Source organism: Monodon monoceros, unplaced genomic scaffold (genome assembly GCF_005190385.1).
Source record: "Monodon monoceros isolate NGI ecotype Baffin Bay Population unplaced genomic scaffold, NGI_Narwhal_1 Contig3263_ctg1, whole genome shotgun sequence".
NCBI classification, from domain to species: domain Eukaryota; kingdom Metazoa; phylum Chordata; class Mammalia; order Artiodactyla; family Monodontidae; genus Monodon; species Monodon monoceros.
In genome coordinates this window covers 382,779-408,709 of record NW_021699185.1, presented here as the reverse complement: position 1 = coordinate 408,709, position 25,931 = coordinate 382,779, and the positions used below count along the sequence as shown (strand labels likewise).

The following is a 25,931-nucleotide window of genomic DNA, read 5'->3' as shown; positions in this document are numbered from 1 at the left end:
AATTTATTTTTGTGTATGGTGTTCAGGAGTGTTCTAATTTCATACTTTTACATGTATCTGTCCAGTTTTGCCAGCACCACTTATTGAAGAGGCTGTCTTTTCTCCACTGTATATTCTTGCCTCCTTTATCAAAGATAAGGTGACTATATGTACGTGGGTTTCTCTGTGGGCTTTCTGTCCTGTTCCATTGATCTGTATTTCTTTTTTTGTACCAGTACCATACTGTCTTGATTACTGTAGCTTTGTAGTATAGTCTGAAGTCAGGGAGCCTCATTCCTCCAGCTCCATTTTTTGTTTTCAAGATTGCTTTGGCTATTCGGGGTCTTTTGTGTTTCCATACAAATTGTGAAATTTTTTATTCTAGTTCTGTGAAAAATGCTAGTGGTAGTTTGATAGGGATTGCATTGAATCTGTAGATTGCTTTGGGTAGTAGAGTCATTTTCACAATGTTGATTCTTCCAATCCAAGAACATGGTATATCTCTCCATCTATTTGTATCATCTTTAATTTCTTTCATCAGTGTTTTATAGTTTTCTGCATACAGGTCTTTTGTCTCCTTAGGTAGGTTTATTCATAGATATTTTATTCTTTTTGTTGCAGTGGTAAATGGAAGTGTTTTCTTGATTTCACTTTCAGATTTTTCATCATTAGTGTATAGGAATGCCAGAGATTTCTGTGCATTAATTTTGTATCCTACTACTTTACCAGATTCATTGATTAGCTCTAGTAGTTTTCTGGTAGCATCTTTAGGATATTCTATGTAGAGTATCATGTCACCTGCAAACAGTGACAGCTTTACTTCTTCTTTTCCGATTTGGATTCCTTTAATTTCTTTTTCTTCTCTGATTGCTGTGGCTAGAACTTCCAAAACTATGTTGAATAAGAGTGGTGAGAGTGGGCAACCTTGTCTTGTTCCTGATCTTAGTGGAAAAGGTTTCAGTTTTTCACCATTGAAGAGGAACTTGTATGTGGGTTTGTCACATATGGCCTTTATTATGTTGAGGTAAGTTCCCTCTGTGCTGACTTTCTGGAGGGGTTTTATCATAAATGGGTGTTGAATTTTGTCGATAGCTTTCTCTGCATCTATTGAGATGATCATATGGTTCTTCTCCTTCAATTTGTTAATATGATTTATCATGTTGATTGATTTGCGTATATTGAAGAATCCTTTCATTCCTGGAATAAACCCCACTTGATCATGGTGTATGATCCTTTTAATGTGCTGTTGGATTCTGTTTGCTAGTATTTTGTTGAGGATTTTTGCATCTATGCTCATCAGTGATATTGGCCTGTAGTTTTCTTTCTTTGTGACATCTTTGTCTGGTTTTGGTATCAAGGTGATGGTGGCCTCGTAGAATGAGTTTGGGAGTGTTCCTCCCTCTGCTATATTTTGGAAGAGTTTGAGAAGGATAGGTGTTAGCTCTTCTCTAAATGTTTGATAGAATTTGCCTGTGAAGCCATCTGGTCCTGGGCTTTTGTTTTTTGGAAGATTTTTAATCACAGTTTCAATTTCAGTGCTTGTGTTTGGTCTGTTCATATTTTCTATTTATTCCTGGTTCAGTTTCGGAAGGTTGTGCTTTTCTAAGAATTTGTCCATTTCTTCCAGGTTGTCCATATTATCCGCATATGGTTGCTTGTAGTAATCTCTCATGATCCTTTGTATTTCTGCAGTGTCAGTTGTTACTTCTCCTTTTTCATTTCTAATTCTGTTGATTTGAGTCTTGTCCCTTTTTTTGTTGATGAGTCTGGCTAATATTTTATCAATTTTGTTTATCTTCTCAAAGAACCAGCTTTTAGTTTTATTGATCTTTGAGATCGTCTCCTTCTTTTCTATTTCATTTATTTCTGTTCTGATCTGATCTTTATGATTTCTTTCTTTCTGCTGACTTTGGGGTTTTATTCTTTATTCTTTATTCTTTCTCTAACTGCTTTAAGTGTAAAGTTACATTGTTTATTTGAGGTGTTTCTTGTTTCTTAAGGTAGGATTGTATTGCTATAAACTTCCCTCTTAGAATTGATTTTGCTGCCTCCCCTAGGTTTTGGGTCATTGTGTTTTCATTGTTATTTGTTTCTAGGTATTGTTTGATTTCCTGTTTGATTTCTTCAGTGATCTCTTGGTTATTTAGTAGTGTATTGTTTAGCCTCCGTGTGTTTTTAGTTTTTACAGATTTTTTTCTGTAATTGATATTTAGTATCATAGCGTTGTGGTCAGAAATGATACTTTATACTATTTCAGTTTTTTAAAATTTACCAAGGGTTGATTTGTGACTCACAATATGATCTATCCTGGAGAATGTTCCATGAGCACTTGAGAAGACAGTGTATTCTGTTGTTTTTGGCTGGAATGTCCTATAAAATATCAATTAAGCCCATCTGTTTAATGTATCATTTAAAGCTTGTGTTTCCTTATTTATTTTCATTTTGGCTGATGTGTCCATTGGTGAAAGTGGGGTGTTAAAATCCCATATTATGATTGTGTTACTGTTGATTTCCCCTTTTTATGGCTGTTAACATTTGCCTTATGTATTGAGGTGCTCCTGTGTTGGGTGCACAAATATTTACAATTGTTATATCTTCTTTGATTGATCCCTTAATTATTATGTAGTGTCCTTCTTTGTCTCTTGTAATAGCCTTTATTTTAAAGTCTGTTTTGTCTGAGATGAGAATTGCTACTCCAGCTTTCTTTTGATTTCCTTTTGCATGGAATATCTTTATCCATCCCCTCACTTTCAGTCTGTATGTGTTGCTAGGTCTTAAGTGAGTCTCTGTAGACAACCTATATATGGGTGTTGTTTGGTATCCATTCAGCCAGTCTATGTCTTTTGATTGGAGCATGTAATCCATTTACATTTAAGTTAGTTATCGATATATATGTTCCTGTTACCATTTTGTTAATTGTTTCGGGTTTGTTATTATAGATCTTTTCCTTCTTTTGTGTTTCCTGCTTAGAGAACTTCCTTTAGCATTTGTTGTAAAGCTGGTTTGATGGTGCTGAATTCTCTTGGTGTTTGATTGTCTGTAAAGGTTTTAATTTCTCCATCAAATCTGAATGATATTCTAGCTGGATAGAGTAATCTTGGTTGTAGGTTTTTCCCTTTCATCACTTTGAATATGTCCTGCCTGTGCCTTCTGGCTTGTAGAGTTTCTGCTGATAGATCAGGTGTTATCCTTATAGGGGTTCCTTTGTATGTTATTTGTTGCTTTTCCCTTGCTCTTTTTAATGTTTTTTCTTTTTATTTAATTTTTGATAGTTTGATTAATATGTGTCTTGGCATGTTTCTCCTTGGAATTATCCTGTATGGGACTCTCTGCGCTTCCTGGACCTGATTAACCATTTCCTTTCCCATATAGGGAAGTTTTCAACTATAATCTCTTCAAATATTTTCTCGGTCCCTTTCTTTTTCTCTTCTTCTTCTGGGACCCCTATAATTTGAATGTTGGGGCATTTAATGTTGTCCCAGAGGTGTCTGAGACTGTCCTCAGTTGTTTTCTTTTTTTTTTTTTATTCTGCTCTGCGGTAGTTATTTCCACTATTTTTATCTTCCACGTTACTTATCCGTTCTTCTGCCTCAATTATTCTGCTATTGATTCCTTCTAGAGAATTTTAAATTTCATTTATTGTGTTGTTCATCGTTGTTTGTTTGGTCTTTATTTCTTCTAGGTCCTTCTTAAACGTCTCTTGTATTTTCTCCTTGTATTTCCAAGATTTTGGATAATCTTTATTATCATTACTCTGAATTCTTTTTCAGGTAGACTGCCCATTTTCTCTTCATTTTTTTGGTCTGGTGGATTTTTACCTTGCTCCTTTATCTGCTGTGTGTTTCTCTGTCTTCTTATTTTGCTTGACTTACTGTGTTTTGGTGTCTCCTTTACATAGGCTGCAGGTTTGTTGTTCCTGTTGTTTTTGTTGTCTGCCCTCAGTGGCTAAGGTTGGTTCAGTCGGTTGTGTAGGCTTCGTGGTGGAGGGGACTAGTGCCTGTGGTCTGGTGGATGAGCCTGGATCTTGTCTTTCTGGTGGGCAGGACTGCATCTGGTGGTGTGTTTTGGCTTCGTCTGCGAACTTTGTATGATTTTAGGCAGGCTGTCTGCTAATGGGTGGTGTTGTGTTCCTGTCTTGCTAGTTGTTTGGCATAAGGTGTCTAGCTCTGTAGCTTGCCGGTCATTTAATGGAGCTGGGTCTTAGCATTGAGATGGAGATCTCTGGGAGAGCTTTTGCTGTTTGATATTACGTGAAGCCAGGAGGTCTCTGGTGGACCAACGTCCTGAGCTTGGCTCTCCCACCTCAGAGGCACAGGCCTGACACCTGGCCAGAGTACCAAGACCCTGTGAACCACATGGCTGAGAAGAAAAGGGAGAAAAAAAAGAAAGAAAAGAAAGAAAGAAAGAGAGAAAGAAAGAAAGAAAGAAAGAAAATAAAGTTATTAAAATAAAAAAAATTTTAAATTATTAAAAATTATAAAGTAATTCAAAAAAAGAAAGAAAGAAAGAAGAGAGCAACCAAACTAAAAATCAAATCCACCAATGATAAAAAGTGCTAAAAAAATTATAAAGTAATTCAAAAAAAGAAAGAAAGAAAGAAGAGAGCAACCAAACTAAAAATCAAATCCACCAATGATAAAAAGTGCTAAAAACGATACTAAAAGAAAAAAGGGACAGACAGAACCCTAGGACAAATGGTAAAAGCGAAGCTATGCAGACAAAATCACAGATAGAAGCATACACATACACACTCACAAAAAGAGAAAAAGGAAATATATATATATATAGAAGGAAGCAAGCAACCAAATCAATAAACAAACCTACCAATAATAATAAACTCTAAATACTAAACTAAGATAAACATAAAACCAGAAACGAATTACATGCAGGAAGCAAACCGCAAGTCTACAGTTGCTCCCAAAGTCCACCGCCTCAATTTTGGGATGGTTCGTTGTCTATTCAGGTATTCCACAGATGCAACGTACATCAAGTTGATTGTGGAGGTTTAATCCGCTGCTCCTGAGGCTGCTGGGAGAGATTTCCCTTTCTCTTCTTCATTTGCACAGCTCCTGGGGTTCAGCTTTGGATTTGGCCCCGCCTCTGTGTGTAGGTTGCCTGAGGGCGTCTGTTCTGCACCCAGACAGGACAGGGTTGAAGTAGCAGCTGATTCGGGGGCTCTGGCTCACTGAGGCGGGGGGGAGGGAGGGATATGGAATGCGGGGCAAGCCTGCAGCGGCAGAGGCTGTCGTGACGTTGCAACAGCCTGAGGTGCACCGTGTGTTCTCCCGGGGAAGTTGTCCCTGGATCACGGGACCCTGGCTGTGGTGGGCTGCACAGGCTCCCAGGATGGGAGGTGTGGATAGTGACCTGTGCTTGCACACAGGCTTCTTGGTGGCTGCAGTAGCAGCCTTAGCATTTTATGGCCGTCTCTGGGGTCCGCGCTGATAGCCGCAGCTCGCGCCTGTCTCTGGAACTCGTTTAGGCGGTGCTCTGAATCCCCTCTCCTCATGCACCCCGAAACAATGGTCTCTTGCCTCTTAGGCAGTTCCAGACTTTTTCCCGGACTCTCTCTCGGCTAGCTGTGGTGCACTAGCCCCTTCAGGCAGTGTTCACGCAGCCAACCCCAGTCCTCTCACTGGGATCCGACCTCCAAAGCCCAAACCTCAGCTCCCAGCCCGCACCCACCCTGGCGAGTGAGCAGACAGGCCTCCCAGGGTGGTGAGTGCTGGTCGGCACTGATCTTCTGTGTGGGAATCTCTCCGCTTTGCCCTCTGCACCCCTGTTGCTGCACTCTCCTCCGTGGCTCTGAAGCTTCCCGCCTCTGCCACCTGTATCCACCAGTGAAGGGGCTTCCTAGTGTGTGGAAATTTTTCCCCTTCACAGCTCCCTCCTAGAGGTGCAGGTCCTTTTCCTATTCTTTTGTCTGTTTTTTCTTCTTTCTTTTGCCCTACCCAGGTATGTGGGGAGTTTCTTGCCTTTGGGGAGGTCTGAGGTCTTCTGCCAGTGTTCAGTACGTGTTCTGTAGGAGTTGTTCCACATGTAGATGTATTTCTGATGTATTTGTGGGGAGGAAGGTGATCTCCACGTCTTAATCCTCTGCCAGCTTGAAGGTCTCCCCCGACGATAGCCATTCTGACAGGTGCAAGGTGATACCTCATTGTGGTTTTGTTTCTTTCATTTTTTTTTTTTTTTTTTTTTTTTTTTGGCCATGCCTCGTGCATCGTGGGATCTTAGTTCTCCAACCAGGGATTGAGCCTGGGCCCTCAGCAGTGAAAGCATGGAGTGCTAGCCACTGGACCACCAGGGAATCCCTTCATTGTGGTTTCGATTTGCATTTCCCTGATGATTAACCATGCTGAGCATCTTTTCATGTGCTTTTTGGCCATTTGCATATCCTCTTTGGAGAAATGTCTTCAGTTCTTCTGCCCATTTTTTAATCGGGTTTTTTTTTTCTTTTCTTTTGATGTTGAGTTGTATGAACTGTTTATATATGTTGGATATTAACCCCTTATCAGTCATATCATTTGCAAATATTTTCTCCCATTCAGTAGGTTGTCTTTTCATTTTGTCGATTGTTTATTTTGCTATGCAAAAGCTTTTAAGTTTAATTAGGTCCCATTTGTTTATTTTTGCTTTTATTTCCCTTGTTTAAGGAGACAGATCCAAAAAAATATTGCTATGGTTTATGTCAAAGAGTCTTCTGTCTATGTTTTCCTCTAGGAGTTTTATGGTATCCGGTCTTACATTTAGATCTTTAATCCATTTTGAGCTTACTTTTATATATGTTGTTAGAGAATGTTCTGATTTCATTATTCTACATGTAGCTGTCCAGTTTTCCCAACACTTATTGAAGGGACTGTATTTTCTCCATTGTATATTCTTGCCTCCTTTATCATAGATTAATTTACCATAAGTTCATGGGTTTATTTCTGGGCTCTCTATTCTGTTCCATTGATCTGTGTGTCTGTTTTTGTGCCAGTACCATACAGTTGTGATTACTGTAGCTTTGTGGTATAGTCTGAAGTCAGGGAGCATGGTTTCTCCAGCTGTATTCTTCTTTCTCAAGATTGCTTTAGCTATTTGGGGTCTTTTGTGTTTCCATACAGATTTTAAAATTATTCATTCTATTTCTGTGAAAGATGCCATTGGTATTTTGATAGGGGTTGCATTGCATTTGTAGATTGCCTTGGGTGTGGTATGATCCTTTTTTAACAATATTAATTCTTCCAATCCAAGAACACAGTGTATCTTTCCATTTCATTGTGTCATCTTCAATTCCATTCATTAGAGTCTTTTAGTGTTCCAAGTACAGGTCTTTTACCTCCTTAGGTAGGTTTATTCCTAGGTATTTTATTCTTTTTGATGTGATGGTAAATGAGATTGTTTCCTTAATTTCTCTTTATGATAATTTGTTGTTAGTGTATAGAAATGCAACATATTTCTGTATATTTATTTTGTATCCTGCAACTTTACCAAATTCACCAATGAGCTCTAGTAGTTTTCTGGTGGTGTCTGTAGGATTTTTCTATGTATAGTATCATGTTATCTGCAAACAGTTTTACTTCTTTGTTTCCAATTAGAATTCCTTTTATTTCTTTTTCTTCTCTGATTGCTGTGCCTAGGACTTCCAAACTGTTGAATAAAAGTGGGGAGAGTGGGCATTCTTGTCTCATTCCTGAGCTTAGTGGAAATGCTTTCAGTTTTTCACTGTTAAGTATGATGTTGAGGTATGTTCCCTCTGTGCCCCAGACTTCTTTTTAAATGTCCTATATTTGTACACAGTGATTGGACCCCAGATTAAGGAAGGAATTTTTTTGGCTTTTTAGTATTTTGTGGTGTTTTTATTAAATGAATATCCTAGGATGTGTGGTCAGAACACTTGATGATATAATGAAGTACCAAGGAACTCCAGGACCAGACTGCCAGGTCTTCAGTCCCTGCTCTACTACATATTGAATGTTTGAAATTACGTGAGATACTTAACAGCTCTGTGCCTTCATTTCCTCATCTGTAAACTGGGGATAAAATAATAATAATAATTAGCTTACAATAGTGTTTGTTGCAAGACTGGTTGTTATGAAGATCATAAGAGTTCAAATATGTAAAGTGCTTAGAACAGTGCCTGGCAAATAACTGTTGCTAATAATATTACTACTCCTGGCTCTGTGGCTTGGAAAGATACTTAGGCTCCCTGAGTTTCTATTTCTTTCTTTCTTTTCTTTTATTACTATTTTTTATTTATTTATTTTTGGCTGCGTTGGGTCTTCGTTGCTGTGCGCAGGCTTTCTCTAGTTGCGGTGAGTGAGGGCTACTCTTCATTGCAGTGCATGTGCTTCTCATTGCGATGGCTTCTCTTGTGGCAGAGCATGGGCTCTAGGTCCACGGGCTTCAGTAGTTATGGCACACGGGCTCAGTAGTTGTGGCTCAAGGCTCTAGAGTACAGGCTCAATAGTTGTGGCACATAGGCTTAGTTGATCCGCAGCATGTAGGATGTTCCCAGACCAGGACTCGAACCTGTGTCCCCTGCATTGGCAGGTGGATTCTTAACCACTGCACCACCAGGGAAATCCCTCTGTTTTAAAAAATATTTATTTATTTATTTGGCTGCGCCAGGTCTTAGTTGTGGCATGTGGTATTTTCATTGCCGCATGCAGGATCTTTAGTTGCAGCACGTGGGATCTTTTAGTTGCGGCATGCGGGATCTAGTTCCCTGACCAGGGATTGAACTCGGATCCCCTGCATTGGGAGTGTGGAGTCTTAACCCCTGGACCACCAGGGAAGTGCCAGGTTTCGATTTCTTTAACTCTAAAATGGGGATGATACTTGCTGCCCCATCTAAGTTATAAGGCACTTATGAGGATGAAATAAGATTTTATGTGTGAAAGTGCCATGTGAAGCACTGACAAAAAGTTTTCCTCTTATTAATGATTATTATCATTAAAATAGATATTCTATTTGATGTTTTTTAGCTCATCTATTTTAATTTTTGCATATAAATAATTTATATGATATAGTTACATATTAATAACCTCATATAATTTATAAACAATGTTGTGGGTGCTTAGAAGTTTTTTTACTGAAAGACATACATAATCAAAAAAGCTTGAAAACCTACTGATCTAAAGAAGTGTTTATGATATGAGCTCATTCATGCAGTGTTAACACATTATTGACTGGGGGATTTTTGCATAAACTAATGCCTGTGGCCAAAGATTTGTTTTGTAAGTGAATATTGAAACACCCACGTTTGAGTAAATATCAACAACTTTTTTTGCACTTAATGTATTTATTTGAAACTTTGTACATGTCTTACGAAAGCATTCTAATATTTCGTTAGAGTGTGATAGGCCCTAGCAGGCACCTCTGTGCAGGGGAACAGAACATCTATTACAAATATACCATGTTTCACTGCACTTTCCCCTGGAAGAGCAGACTCTACACTTTCTGGTGACATTTTTTTTTTTTTAGTCCTGTGGATATTATTTCCTCTAGAATACGTTATTTTATTTTACTTGATAGTTGACAAGGTGGATCTTTGCGGGGGACTCTTTTAGAAACGCCACAAGAAGGACCAGGTGCGGGACTACCACTACATTCACCAGAATGGTCAGTTACCCATTCTCTAACTATTGCTAACAAAAGTTGCTTGTAAGTCATTTTATTCTGTGCGTTAAAGCTACAATTAATTTTAAACACATTGAATAAACTGCAATTACTCAAATAGAAACCCACTTTCTTATACCATTTTTGAGTTTTCCAGAGGATATTGAAGTTTTCCAGGCATTGATCAGATCGATCAACTCCTTATATATTTATTATACTCTATTAGACAAGTGGGCTTAGTTATCTCATGGCCACTCCTCCTGTCTTCCTTTCCTGTAGATGCTATGGAGGCGTCATGAATAACTGTCACCATGCGGACTAACCCCTTGTCTTTCCATATAAGAAGAATCACTTCTCCCTTCCATAAGAATGTCATTTCTCCCCTCTGTAGATTTTTAGATTTATCCTTTAATTGGTTTGGTAGACCACAATTATCTCTTATAGTCCCACAAACTCTGGTTTTATTTTTCAACAGTATTTCAGATGTGGACACACTGTTGTAATAATTGTCTTGGTAAATATGGTGCCATGAACTAAGATAAGGTTGTAGGACTGAAACCGTTTCTTGAAGTTTCTTTTCTTCACCCATGTAAGTCTCAAGGTTACATATATATCCGGTTTCACTTTTGCTAACCATCCTGACCGAAATTCCATATTTTGTAAGTTTTCCGGGATTATAGGTTTTGAATCTGAGTCGTCCTCTCCACTTTGTCATTGCCTCATCAAGTGATAGCTCTTGTTTGAGTATATAGATCAATTGAAATTTTGGTAGAAAATAATCCAAAAGAGCTTTAACTTTTGAAATTCTGTCTGCAGGAAGTGGAGTTTCCAAGTTATCGTTAAAGTGAAGAAATGTCATTATTTGTTCGAACCTTCTTCTGGTCATAATCTTTGGAAAGATAGGTTTCAAGTAAGGGATCAACCGACTATTTTTTCCAGTGTGACTTTCTTATTTGTCCCATCAAAATTATTAATCCAAGAAACTTTTTCATGTCACTATTGGTTACATCAGTCCATTTTAAAGCCTTATCATACTTTTTATATGATTTTTCATTCTGTTGGTGATACAAGTTTGTTTGAGAAGCGACCAACTTGAAAAAGTCATTACCAAAAATTAATTCTGTTATTTTGCTAATACTTTGCGTGTTATTACATTCAATAGTTATACCTGACACACCTCTAAAGTCTTCTAATTTTTGTTATGAAATGTTGTCCTCAGTCCACTTTTCTGTAGAAGCAAAGGAGCATTCTCCAGCACCGTGAGTTTCATTTTCACTTTCTGTATCAGAATCAATCACTAAGGTTTTTTGTCTTTTTGTTGGTCTAATATTCACATCATCTGAATCAGAACTGTATTCTGAAGAACTACCATCTTCTGAGACACTAGCATATATGTCACTCAGACAATCAGAGAAAGTATCTGCATAAAATTCACTGAAAAGTTCTTCTTCACTCAAAATTTCGCAATGCGTTATTTTTGAAAATTTTATGATAATAAACTTGCATTTATAATATACACAGGGTTGGAACAAAAACCTAACTGAGCAAAATGTGAATGATAATGACAATCATAAGTTGTGATCAGTTTTAAGCTCTAACAACTTCGCATGGTGATGTTAATTGTATCACTCTCTAAAACCATATTGATACGTCTCTGGTCAATAATGTTCGGGTAACAAAAGACGTATTAATACATCTCTGGTCAATAATGTGTTAATTCTGGCATTCTTGGCAGCATGCATCATCAACTGCCTTAAGAATGTCTTTGTACTCTTAGATTTCATATTAAGGAAGGAATTACCTTAAGAAAGTCATTAGCAATAAACAAAGAGCTACAGAAACATGTTGTTCATTGCAACATTGTAATAAAAGTTAGACATAACCTATATGTTCATCAAATAGGGGAATGTTTAAGTAAACTGTGATATATTTATAGGCTGTAGCCTCTGTTATGCAGCTTAGTAAACTATAATAAAGTTCTAAGGTTAGGAATTGTTTTAAAAAATATTTCATGAGGAAGCATTCCCAATATAATGGTAGGTGGAAAAATTAAGATACAAGGAGATATAGATATGCAGAATAACTCCAGTTCTAGTAAAAATGCACATACATAAGACTGGAAAGAAATATATTAACATGCTAATAGTGATTATCTCCTGATAGTAGGATTACGTGTTATTTTTAGTGTCTTCATACTTTTCTATATTTTCTAGTTTTTCTGCAATGAACATGTATTAGTTTTATACTTAGGAAGAAAGAGTTGATTTTAAATAAAAATTTAAAAATATAAGCCATACTTATTATCCTTAGGCTTTAGATTTCCATTAATTGAATACCTTTGTTAGAGTATGAATCATAGGATTGGGAAGGACTTTAACAAGTTATCATGGCCAATTCTGAGAATTTCACTGATGAATTTCAGACAGCTGAATTCGTTTTTTTAAATGTTAAAGTGTATTTTGGGGGTTTCATTTTGTGTGAAATTGACCACTCTTGCAATAAGAGCTTAGACCTCATCTTTTCTTTCAGTCTTAACAACTCGAATTTCTTTAAAAGTTCTTTATTGAGCCTATTCTCCAAACTTTAGCTTCTTGGTGTAGAATTTGATTTAGAAACCAGGAAGACTTGATGTTTATAAAAAACATTGCCTTCCATCACAGTTCTCAAACTTGGCTATATGTCAGAACCATCTGAGGAGCTTTTAAAAAATACAGATGTGTTAAACATTCTGATTTAACAAGTCTGGTCTGGGAGGGGGTAGGGAGGAAGAGGAGAGTAGGGTTTTGAAAATATTCCTAAATAATTTCACAGCTCTTAAATTAAAAATGGGCTCAGTCAAGAACATTTGAAGAAATTTAAATTACTGAGGCTGAAAGAAAGGATGAGGTCCAAACACTTACTGAAATAGCATTTCTTCTTGAATGGTGACACAAGCCTGGTTGTAAAAAGGCAACAAGAGGGCTGTTTTCTCAACTCTAGCAGAAACCCCTTCAGTGGATGTGTGCCCTGCCAGGAATCTAGATGCAATGGGGAAACATCACCATGATATGCTAACTCTATCCTTGGGTCTTTTCTTGGATGTACATTCAGGGTCTCTTTCTACCAAAGCCTTAATCTACTTGTAATGTTGCAGGGACTCATCCCTCTTCTATTTCCTCTATAGTAATAATAGTAGTTGCCATTTACTGAGTTCCTGTTACCTACTAGGTATTTATGTCCATCTATCTCTGATTCTTACCAGAACCTTGAAAGTCAGTTCTTTCACAGATATAGAAACAGGCTCAGATAGATCGAGTTTTTGATCTAAGGTCACATAGGAAATATCAAAACCAGATTTCAAAGCCTGCTCTGCTTGACTCCAGTGCCTGTGCTTTGTCTGTGGCATCATGGTGCCTGCCTCCTTGCTGCTCCCTCATGTGTTTCCGGTGTTCAGATGGCCTACATCCAGGTCTTTAACTTTCTTACTTCAGTGTCTGACTGTGCAGATTTGTGCCTACAGAGAGCAATGTCTTATGAAAGGCTGGGTTTCTTTTTAAAATTGTCCTTTCAGGGAACGGTGTGAGGAGCTCCGTGTTGAGTTGTCCTGTATCCATCAGAAGGCAGTGAGCAAGGATCGGAAAGCACAGATAGCATTTAATGAGGAGCTGAAAAGGCAGAAGCTGGTGGAAGAGCAGATGTTCTCAAAGCTCTGGGAGGAAGACCGACTGGCCAAAGAGAAGCGAGAAGCCGAAGAGGCGAGGAGACAAAGAGAGCTGGTGGAGAACACACGGCTGGGGCTGAATGCCCAGATCACCAGCATCCAGGCGCAAAGGCAGGCAGCACGGCGGCTGAAGGAGGAGGAGGCGTGCCTTGTGGTGGGTCTTTTGAAATGCTTGTGATAGGATGATGAACTCAGTGGCTAGAATACAGTTTCCGGGCCTGCTACTGTAGTTTGCCTGATGGCCAAGGCTCATTCACAGAGCAACAGACCATGGTCAGAGCCTTGGATTTCAAGGCCCAGCTGACAGTGCCATCTCATTGTATAGGGCAAGTTACTTCACTACTGTGATTCAGTTTCCTCATCTACAAAATGAGGCAAAGGGCACTTGTCTTTGTTGTGAGGAAGAAATGGGATAATCATTGGCAGTGCCAATGAAGCCTAGTGGCAATTTGGCAACATCCCCCCATTCTTTGATATGAATAATTGATAGTTTCCAAATCCTATATAAAGTGCTTGTACAACAGCTACAGTGACCCCCCAGACCACCAGCATCAATAATTTTGTTCCTACAAGATCACTGCCCCTAGTATATACAAATTAGAGTTGTCAATGGAAATGTGTGCAAGCACTCAAAAAGGTAGCAATTTTATACGTATATAAAGCTTTCAACATCTGATACTTTAATACCACTAAATTTAGGAAGATGGTAATATTTTCTTGGGGAATCCCAAGTATTGAAATTTGAAACCATAAGAAACATCAAAGGTAAGGTACATGCAGAGCCCAGAAATCTTCTCTGGGTTTAAGATTGTTTTATTTTGAAGAGTTTAGTAGAAGATCTCTAAGAAAATCAAAATAGTGGCCCCCAAATGGCCTTATATATACCCCCTCCTCTGGTGTAAGATACTTAGTGAGCCAGTTTTACTCACAACACTTCTGACACCAAATGTGTGGGTTTTTTTCTCACATCAAACAATACTCTGATGCTCTGCAGACACTGATTAGGTGTCCTACAATTTGATTCAGTTCTGATACTATGTGGAGTTAGTGTCAGACTCCGTAAGTTGAAGGGCTTAGTCCCACAAGACTGCCCTCACTTCAGATACCCATCACAAGTAGTGGGTCCCTAGGTTACCCACACTTCTGTCCAGCTTGGCTACAAAGTCCAAGGTTCTCATGACTCCCCCTCAGTTTCAGTAATTCACTAAAATAGCTCATAGAACTTAGGAAAGTGCTTTACTTACCATTACCAGCTTATTGTAAGGTATACAACTCAGAGATGGTCAAATGGAAGAGATGCATAGGGGAAGGTATGTGGGGTGGTACACAGAGCTTCCGTGCCCCCACCACCTTGATGCATTCAATCCAGAAGCTCTCTGGACCTCATCATTTGGGGGTTTATGGAGGTTTCATCACATGGGCGTGATTGATTAATTCAATCACCATTGGTGATTGAACTCAATCTCTGGCCCCTCTTCCCTCCCTGGAGGTCAAGGGGTGGAGCTAAAGTTCCAACCCTCTGATCACATGGTTTGGTCTTTCTAGTTATCATCTCCCATCCTGAAGCTATCTAGGGGGTCCAGCCACTGGTCATCTCATTAGGCTACAAAAGATAATCTTATCACTTTGGAGATTTCAAGGGTGTTAGGAGCTATGTGCCAGGAACCAGGGGCAAAGACAAAATATTTATATTTTATAGCACACCTAGCTATCTCTATTTCTACCTTACTTTAAAAAAATTTTTTTTTGGAAATAACTTTAACAAGGAGTTGCCAAAAATATTAGAGTTTCTTTGTACCTTTACATGACAAAATATTATATATAGAGACTTATAAAAACTTAAACTCGTATAATACTTTCAACTAAAGTTACTCCCTTATTTAACTAAACTAAAAAACCCTCCTTTGGATTTCACCAGCTTTTACATGCACTCTTTGGAGGAAGGGGTGTAGTTCTATGAAATTTTACCATATGTAACCACTACATTTATGTAACCACTACTGAATCAGGATATAGAATTGTTCCATCATTCAAAGAAACTCCTTCCAGCTACTCCTTTACTGTTATAACCTCTGTCAAAGAAAATTCAATTAACAATCAAGTTAAGAAGGAAAAGAGAATTTTATTCAAGCCAAACTAAGGATTATATAATACAAGAGACAGACTCAGAAGCTCTGAGAATTGTTCCACCTGTTAGTAGTTGAAGGCACAGTCATATACATTTTCAAGACAGAGGATCATACATCAAAATGACGCACTGACATTTTACATAAGATCACCAAAGATACATAGTCCGGGTAAGCACATACGAAGCAAGCAGTAAGTCACCGTGACCCCTTACAGAGTTGGGAAAGAATATTAATCTTCTATAAAGTTCTATTGCTGGCGTCAGAAGAAAGAAAAAAGAATTGATCTTTGCTGTGAAGTAGGCATTCCCATCTTTGAGGAGGTCTGGTTAATGTATAATGAAGATGCACATTGCACTGTAAAGGGGGAGGGAGGAGGCCCAAACAGAGAGAGAAAGAATTTTATGTTTACATTTTCATCCTACCTTAAAATATAAATTTTATTTCATCACCACCCTCAACCCTAACCCCTGGCAGCCACTGATGGGTTCTTTATCTCTATTATTTTGTAATTTCAAGAATGTTTTTTCACCCTTTTTAATGTTATAATTATAACATTTGTTATAATTATAACAGTAATGTCATATTAAATAATAATATGAACACTTTCAAATGCACAGAAGTGGAGAGTACAATGATCATACTCATGTACTGATCTCCCAGTTTCAGCAGCTGTTGCATTTTGACATGTTGATTTCCTATATTCTACCTCCTTCTGTTTTTGTTTTAAAATATGTCCCAGGGACTTCCCTGGTGGTCCAGTGGTAAAGAATCCACCTTACAATGCAGGGGACGCAGGTTCAATCCCTGGTCAGGGAACTAAGATCCTACATGCTGCAGGGCAACTAAGCCCGTATGCCACAACTACTGAGCTTGCGTGCCTCAGCTAGAGCCCGCGTGCCCCAAACTACGGAGCCCACGTGCTCTGGAACCCAAGCACCACAACTAGAGAAGAGAAAACCCGCACGCCACAACTAGAGAGAAGCCCGCATACCACAACAAAGAGCCCGCACGCTGCAATGAAAGATCCCGCGTGCCTCAGCAAAGATCCTGTGGGCCACAACTAAGACCGGACGCAGCCAAAAATATATGTGTGTGTGTGTGTGTGTGTGTGTGTGTGTGTATCCCAGACATGTCATTTCTCCCTTAAATACATCTCTAGTATGCGTCTCAACAACATGATTAAGGATATTTTCTTATACAATGCCAATATCAAACCTAAAAAAATTAATAATAATTCATTGCTATCATCTAAAATCAGCATCAAATTTCCATCACTGTCTAAGTTATTTGACATTTAAATCAGGATCCAAACGTTGTTGTCCTCTTATAAGTCTCTTTTAGAATGAGTCACTGTTTATTATTCAAATATGGTCACATTTGAGATTGAAAGGGGTGCATTTAATTCAGTACATAAGCGCAACAGTGTAAAATCAGAACTATCCTGGGAAAACCAAGACATAGTAAACTGCTTTTAGGTCTCTTAATTTTGAGCAGTTCTCCCCCCATACCATCTTTACCTGCTTCATAGTCTGATTTGGCTGATTTCTGCCTCCTGGTATAGTCAACCTTACTTTTTAAAAAGTGTGGCCTGGAACTTCCCTGGTGGTCCAGTGGCTAAGACTCCACAATCCCACTGCAGGGGCCCCGGGTTTGATCCCAGGTCGGGGAACTAGATCCCACATGCCACAAGTAAAAGTTTACATGCCGCAACTGAAGATCCCGCATGCCGCAACGAATGTCCTGCACGCGGCAACTAAGACCCGGTGCAGCCAAATAAATAAATGAATGAAAAATAAATAAATAAATAAAAAGTGTGGCCTGCTATCCCACTGGCTTTCATGTTTGATATCCATCGTTTTTCCTTAAATATTGCAGAGCATTTTTACTTTTATTGTCTCATTTGACCCTCACAATTCAGTGTGGAATTACTCTCATGACATTAATGGAAAAGTCTAGCATATAACTTTCTTCTCACAAGCCAGAAATCATGGCAATCATGGCTGTTGTGAGTCTCAGTTAGATCAAGTCAATTGGGGATTATATCCCTCCTCACTATCAATGTGTCATCTCCTGTCCCCGCTGGGCAAGGACTTATCCCTCCAGGAGAGTGCAAATGCCTTTGACAGGAGGATTAATGCCTCAGTTTATACCAAGCTCACAGCACCCAACAGCAGTGGTACCCCAGTTAAAACTGATTGGTCAGGCAGTTAAGCTAGCCAGGAGGGTCAGATAGATAAGAAAATGAGAGGAATGGGGGAGAGCTTTTAAAGAACAAAATGCTTAATTTACTTTTGTATATTTAGCTGATGTGGACATCTGCATTTCTGGACTCTTATTGCTGGTTAATAATGTATGCAAATCTAGATGTGCAGATGTGCATAGAAGACTAAAGTCTGGAAGGTCAATACACCAAAACGTTGAGAATGGTAGTGGGTGAATGGGTATTAAGAATAAAAGTGATTTATCCTTATACTTTTCTGCATTTTGAACTCCACAACTATTTATTACTTGATAATCACACACAGACAGCAATTTCACAAAGCCGTATTGCTGATTCAGCAATGAAAAGGCAAGTTTTATTTCTTATAGTACCTTTTCACCCAGGAGTGTGTGTTTCCAAGAAACCATTTATTCTCACCTCTTAAATGAAATGCATTAACTTCTTTGTTTTGTCCAACTGTACTGATACAGTATCTTCACTATTGTTCTGCCATAGGAAAATGACAAAGCACAGGTGAAACTTGAGAATGAACAGGATAGGCTAAAGAAACAGAAGACAAAACAGGAAATAAGGGCTGCTTTGCAAAAAGCCCTCCAAGAGAAGATGGAGTATATTCAGCAGGAATACAGAGAAGATCAGGACTTGAACATGAAGCTCATGCAAAGCGCCCTTCAAAACTTACAGGAAGAGGCTGATAAAAGGAAGCAAAAAAGAGTAAGACATTTATTCAGTGCCTACTGTGTGCTGGATGAGGTTCCTTGTTGAGCTCTCAGTCTTACGGGAGCCAGCCATGTGTAGAATAAAGCATAACTGCTACTGTAAGTGTGGTCCACGAACCAACAGCATTAGCATCATCTGGGAGGATGTTAGAAATAGAAATTCATAGGCTTCAGACTCAGAATCTCCAAATTCAGATCTTGGCCGGTACAAGAAACCTGTTTTAACAAGTTCTCCCAGGTGATTCTGATGCTCACTAAAATTTGAGAACTCCTACTCTATAACATGGTATTAGTACTGTGATAGCAGGATGGGATCGCAGGAAGTGGAGTGACTAAGTATGTCCAGAAGTTGGGGAAGACATCACTGAGAAAGTGGTGTTCAAGTTGTACTTTGAAGGATATGTAGTTTTGACAGGCAAAGAGAGTAGAGAAAATCATTCCAGTGTTTATTCAGCTGTTTCTTTAAAATTTGTATTGAACTCTTTAGGGTGTTGTTGTTTTCCTAAAGGTACTATGATTTGTTTTGTTTTGTTTTGATAGACTTTATTTTTTAGAGCAGTTTTAGGTTCACAGCAAAATTGGGCAAAAAGTACAGAAACTTCCCATATACCCCCTGCCCCAACACATGCATAGCCTTTCCCATTCTCAACAGCCTCCACCAGAGGGTACATTTGTTACAATTGATGAACCTACATTGACACATTATCACCCAAAGTCCATAGTTTACATTAGGGTGCATTCTTTGGTGGTGTAGATCTATAGGTTTGGACAAACATATGATGACATTTATCCACCATGAGAGTATTATACAGAGTGATTTCACTAGGCTAAAAATCCTCTGTGCCCCACCTGTTCATCCCTTCCTCCACCCCAAACCCCTGGAAACCACTGATATTTTTACTGTCTCCATAGTTTTGCCTTTTCCAGAACGTCATATCATTGGAATCATATAGTATGTAGCCTTTTCAGATTGGCTTCTTTCACTAACTAATATGCATTTAATTTCCCTCCATATCTTTTCATGGCTTGATAGCTCATTTACTTTTAGCACTGCATCTATTCCATTGTGTGGATGTACCACAGTATATTTATCCAGTCACCTTCTGAAGGACATCCTTGGTTGCTTCCAGGTTTTGGTGATTATGAATAAAGTTATTGTGTACATTCTTAGGCAGGTTTTTGTGTGAACATAACCTTTGGGTAAATATCAGCATAACCTTTGGGCAAATATCAAGAAGCGTTATTGCTGGATCATATGGTAAGAGTATGTGTAGTTTTGTAAGAACAGCCAAATTGTCTTCCAAAGTGTCTATACCATTTTGCATTCCTACCAGCAATGAATGAGAGTTCCTATTGTGCAGCGTCCTTGTCAGTATTTCGTGTCATCCGTATTCTGGACTTGAGCCATTCTATTAGGTGCGTAGTGACATGTCATTGTTGTTTAATTTTAATTTCCCTAATGTCATGTGATATAGAGCATTAAGGATCCTGAGCCCAATTCCAATATGTAGAGTGGTATCCAAGCACTGCTCGGGACACGAGCTGGGTGTCCTACAATTCCGTTCAATTCTGACACTATCTACCTAGAGATAGCATCGGATTCCACAGGGAAAGGGCTCAGTTCTATAAGACTGCCCTCTACTTCAGTTGCCAGTCACAAGCCCAGATGGTTACCTGTGCATCTGACCAACTGGCTACAAACTGGAAGTTCCAATGATTTCCCCCTCAAACTCAGGATGCCAATTGCAAATCCAAGTTGTTACTTGACAGACTGGCTGTAAATCAGAGGTTCCCATGACCCCCTCCTTGAGTTCAATTGATTGGCTAGAGCAGCTCACAGAACTCAGGAAACCAGTTTGCTCACTAGCTTACCAATTTATTACAGAGTATATTAAAGGATACAAATAAATAGCCAGATGAAGAGACATATAGGATGAGGTCCTGAACAAAGGAGCTTCTGTCCTCATGGAGTTTGGGGCCTGGCATGGTGGAAGTGTTCTGGTTCCCCAATTCTGAACCCTCTCCTTTGGGGTTTTTATGTAGGCTTCATTACATAGACATGATTGGTTAAGTCATTGGCCATCAGTGATTGATTTCACCCTCCAAACCTTCTCCCCTCCCCAGAGGTCAGGGAACTGGGGCTGAAAGTTCCAACCCTCTAATCACATGGTTGGTTCTCCTGGCAACCAGAGGTGTGGTCCAAAAGTCACCTCATTAACAGAACAAAAGACAACTTTTTTGCTCTCATCACTTAGGAAATTCTAAGGGTTTTAGGAGTTCTGTGCCAGAAATGGGGATGAAGACCAAATATATATTTATTATAAATCATAATACCACAAGCATCTTTTTATATGTTTGCCATCTGTATATTTTTGATGAGGTGCCTGTTAAGATATTTGGCTCATTTTTTGAGTTGTTTGTTTTCTTCTTGTTGAGTTTTAAGAGTTCTTTGTATATTTTATCGCGAAAGCACCCTTCCTACCGTCTTGTTGTAGCTTCTTCTTTGTCTTTGGACGTAGAATATCTCTTCTGGTAGGTCCCAGTCTTTTTTTGTTAATGGTTGTTGAGCAGTTAGTTGTGATTTTTGTGTTTTCATGAGAGGAGGGGAGCTCAAGTCCTTCTGTTCCACCATCTTGTCTCCAATGCTCTCTGTATATTTTAGATAACAGTCCGTTATCAGATAAGTTTTTAGCAAATATTTTCTCCCAGTCTGTGACTTGTCTTTCATTCTCTTGATCAGAGCTTTCATAGAGCAAAATTTTTAATTTTAATGAAGTCTAGCTTATCTATTCTTTCTTTCATGGATTATGCCTTTGCTATTGTATCTAAAAGCTTATCACCAAACCCAAGGTCACCTAGATTTTCTCCTTTGTTATCTTCTAGGAGTTTTTTTTTTTTCTTTTACAACTTCTAGGAGTTTTATATTTTATGTTTAGATCTTTGGTCCATTTTGAGTTAATTTTTGTAAAGGTGTAAGGTCTGTTTCTAGATTCTATTTTTTTTTTTTTTGGCATGTAGATGTCCAGTTGTTCTAGCACAATTTGTTGAAGAGATTCTCTTAACTCCATTGTATAGCCTTTGCTTCCTAGTCAAAGATCAGTTGACTATATTTATATGAGTCTATTTTGGGACTCTATGTTCTTTTCTATTGATCCATTGATCTGTTCTTTCACCAATTCCATACCATCTTGATTACTATAGTAAGTCTTAAAGTTGGGCAGGGTCAGTCGTCTGACTTTGATCTTGTCCTTAAATACTGAGTTGGCCAATTTGGGTCTTTAGCCTCTTCATATAAATTTTAGAATCAGTTTGTTGATTTCCACAAAATAATTTGCTGGGATTTTTTTTTAATTACATTGAATCTATAGATCAAGAATGGAAGAACTGACATTTTGACAATATTGAGTATTCCTATTCATGAACATGGACTATCTCTCTATTTAGTTCTTTGATTTTTCTCATCAGCTTTGTGCTTTTCCTCATATAGATCTGGTACATATTTTGTTAGATTTGTACCTATGTATTTCATTTTTGGGGTGCTAATGTAAATGGTATTGTGTTTTTAATTTCAAATTCTACTTCATTGCTGGTATATAGGAAATCAGTTGACTTTTGTATGTTAACCTTGTATCCTGTAACCTTCCTTTAATTGCTTATTAGCTCCAGGAGTTTTTTATAGGTTCCTTCAGATTTTCTACATAGACGACCAAGTTATCTGTGAAAAAAGACCAACTTTATTTTGTTCTTCCCAATCAATATACCTTTCATTTCCTATTCTCGTCTTATTGTTTCAGCTAGGACTTTCAGTATAATGTGAAAAAAAGTGCTGAGAGGGGGGGCATCCTTGCCTTGTACCTGATTTTAGTGGGAAAGCTTCTAGTTTTTCATCATTAAGTATGATGTTAGTTGTAGGTTTTTTGTAGATATTCATTATCAAATTGAGGAATTCCCACCTTTATTCCTGGTTTACTGAGAGGGTTTTTTTAAATTTTAACATGAGTGGGTGTTGGATTCGGCCAAAACTTTTTTCTGCATTACTTGATATGATCATGTGGTTCTTCTTCTTTAGCCTGTTGATATGATGGATTACATTAATTGATTTTTGCATGGTGAACCAGCCTTGCTACCTAGGATAAACCAATCAGAGAAGAAAAGAAATAAATGGAATCCAATTCAGAAAAGGAGAAATAAAGCTGTCACTGTTTGCAGATGACATGATACTATACAAATGAATCCTAAAGATGCTACCAGAAAACTACTAGAGCTAGTCAATGAATTTGGTAAAGTAGCAGGATACAAAATTAATGCACAGATATCTCTGGCATTCCTATACTCTAACAATGAAAAATCTGAAAGTGAAATTAAGATAACACTCCCATTTACCATTGCAACGAAAAGAATAAAATATCTAGGAATAAACCTACCTAAGGAGACAAAAGACCTATATGCAGAAAATTATAAGACACTGATGAAAGAAATTAAAGATGATACAAATAGATGGAGAGATATACTATGTTCTTGGATTGGAAGAATCAACATGGTGAAAATTACTCTACTACCCAAAGCAATCTACAGATTCAATGCAATCCCTATCAAACTACCACTGGCATTTTTCACAGAACTAGAACAAAAAATTTCACAATTTGTATGGAAACACAACAGACCCCAAATAGCCAAAGCAATCTTGAGAATGAAACATGGAGCTGGAGGAATCACGCTCCTTGACTTCAGACTACACTACAAAGCTACAGTAATCAAGACAGTATGGTACTGGTGCAAAAACAGAAATATAGATCAATGGAACTGGATAGAAAGCCCAGAGATAAACCCACGCACATATGGACACCTTATCTTTGATAAAGGAGGCAAGAATATAGAGTGGAGAAAAGACAGCCTCTTCAATAAGTGGTGCTGGGAAAACTGGACAGGTAAATGTAAAAGTATGAAATTAGAACAGTCCCTAACACCATACACAAAAATAAACTCAAAATGGATTAAAGACCTAAATGTAAGGCCAGACACTATCAAACTCTTAGAGGAAGACATAGGCAGGACACTCTGTGACATAAATCACAGCAAGATCCTTTTTGACCCACCTCCTAGAGAAATGTAAATAAAACCAAAAATAAACAAATGGGACCTAATGAAACTTAAAAGCTTTTGCACAGCAAAGGAAACCATAAACAAGATGAAAAGGCAACCCTCAGAATGGGAGAAAATATTTGCAAATGAAGCAACTGACAAAGGATTAATCTCCAAAATTTACAAGCAGCCCATGCAGCTTAATAACAAAAAAACAAACAACCCAATCCAAAAATGGGCAGAAGACCTAAATAGACATTTCCCCAAAGAAAGAATGCTCAACATCATTAATCATTAGAGAAATGCAAGTCAAAACTACAATGAGATATCATCTAACACCGGTCAGTAAGGCCATCATCAAAAAATCTAGAAACAATAAATGCTGGAGAGGGTGTGGAGAAAAGGGAACACTTTTGCACTGTTTGTGGGAATGTAAATTGATACAGCCACTATGGAGAACAGTATGGAGGTTCCTTAAAAAACTAAAAATAGAATTACCATATGACCCAGCAATCCCACTTCTGGGCATATACCCTGAGAAAACCATAATTCAAAAAGAGTCATGTGCCAAAATGTTCATTTCAGCTCTGTTTACAATAGCCAGGACGTGGGAGCAACCTAAGTTTCCATTAACAGACAAATGGATAAAGAAGATGTGGCACATATATAAATGGAATATTACTCAGCCATAAAAAGAAATGAAATTGAGTTATTTGTTGTGAGGTGGATGGACCTAGAGTCTGTCATACAGAGCGAAGTAAGTCAGAAAGAGAAAAACAAATACCGTTTGCTTACACATATATATGGAATCTAAGAAAGAAAAAAAAAAGATCATGAAGAACCTAGGGGTAAGACGGGAAAAAAGACACAGACCTACTAGAGAATGGACTTGAGGATATGGGGAGGGGAAAGGGTAATCTGTGATCAGTGAGAGAGTGGCATGGACATATATACACTACCAAATGTAAAATAGATAGCTAGTGGGAAGCAGCCACATAGCACAGGGAGATCAGCTCAGTGGTTTGTGACCACCTAGAAGGGTGGGAGGGTGGGAGGTAGGGAGACACAAGAGGGAAGAGATATGGGAACATATGTATATGTATAATGGATTCACTTTGTTATAAAGCAGAAACTAACCATTGTAAAGCAATTATACTCGAATAAAGATGTTAAAAAAAAAAGATCAGCTGTTATCCTTATGGGGATTCCCTTGTGTGTTATTTGTTGTTTTTCCCTTGCTGCTTTTAATTGTTTTTCTTTGTATTTAATTTTTGATAGTTTAATTAATATGTGTCTTGGTGTGTTTCTCCTCGGATTTATCCTTTATGGGACTCTCTTTGCTTCCTGGACTTGATTAACTATTTCCTTTCCCATGTTAAGGAAGTTTTCAACTATAATCTCTTCAAATATTCTCTCAGTCCCTTTCTTTTTCTCTTCTTCTTCTGGGACCCCTGTAATTTGAATGTTGGTGCATTTAATGTTGTCCCAGAGGTCTCTGAGACTGTCCTCAATTCTTTTCATTCTTTTTTCTTTATTCTGCTCTGCAGTAGTTATTTCCAGTATTTTATCTTCCAGGTCACTTATCCGTTCTTCTGCCTCAGTTATTGTGCTATTGATCCCTTCTAGAGTATTTTTAATTTCATTTATTGTGTTGTTCATCACTGTTTGTTTGCTCTTTAGCTCTTCTAGTTCCTTGTTAAATGTTTCTTGTATTTTCTCAATTCTGTTTCCACGATATTGGATTATCTTTACTATCATTATTCTGAATTCTTTTTCTGGTAGACTGCCTATTTCCTCTTCACTTGTTAGGTCTGGTGGTTTTTTTCCTTGCTCCTTCATCTGCTGTGTGTTTCTCTGTCTTCTCATTTTGCTTAACTTACTGTGTTTCGGGACTCGTTTTCGCAGGCTGCAGTTTGTAGTTCCCGTTGTTTTTGGTGTCTGTCCCCAGTGGCTAAGGTTGGTTCAGTGTGTTGTGTAGGCTTCCTGGTGGAGGGGACTCGTGCCTGTGTTCTGGTGGATGAGGCTGGATCTTGTCTTTCTGGTGGGCAGGTCCACGTCTGGTGGTGTGTTTTGGGGTGTCTGTGGCCTTATTATGATTTTAGTCAGCTTCTCTGCTAATGGATGGGGTGGTGTTCCTGTCTTGCTAGTTGTTTGGCATAGGGTGTCCAGCACTGTAGCTTGCTGGTCGTTGAGTGGAACTGGGTCTTGGTGTTGAGATGGAGATCTCTGGAAGATTGTCATCATTTGATATTATGTGGAGCTGGGAGGTCTCTTGTGGACCAGTGTCCTGAAGTTGGCTCTCCCACCTCAGAGGCACAGCACTGACTCCTGGCTGCAGCACCAACAGCCTGTCATCCACACGGCTCAGAATAAAAGGCAGAAAAAAAAAAGGATGAAAGAAAGAAGATAAAATAAAATAAAGTTATTAAAATAAAAAAATAATTATATTAAGAAAAAAAATTTTTAAGTAAAAAAACGGACAGACAGAACCCTAGGAC

At 38.3% G+C, this 25,931-nt stretch overlaps 1 protein-coding gene across 1 annotated transcript in view; it reads left to right on the top strand.

Annotated features, from left to right (window-relative positions):
• The window catches only part of LOC114903788 (cilia- and flagella-associated protein 53-like), a 68,003-nt gene that overhangs the window by 17,744 nt on the left and 24,328 nt on the right, over nucleotides 1–25,931 (top strand). Inside the window, exons 4-5 of the mRNA XM_029237082.1 lie at nucleotides 13,133–13,436; nucleotides 18,128–18,346. Of these exons, the coding sequence (XP_029092915.1) occupies nucleotides 13,133–13,436; nucleotides 18,128–18,346 (523 nt within the window). The remainder of the gene's footprint in view (nucleotides 1–13,132; nucleotides 13,437–18,127; nucleotides 18,347–25,931) is intronic.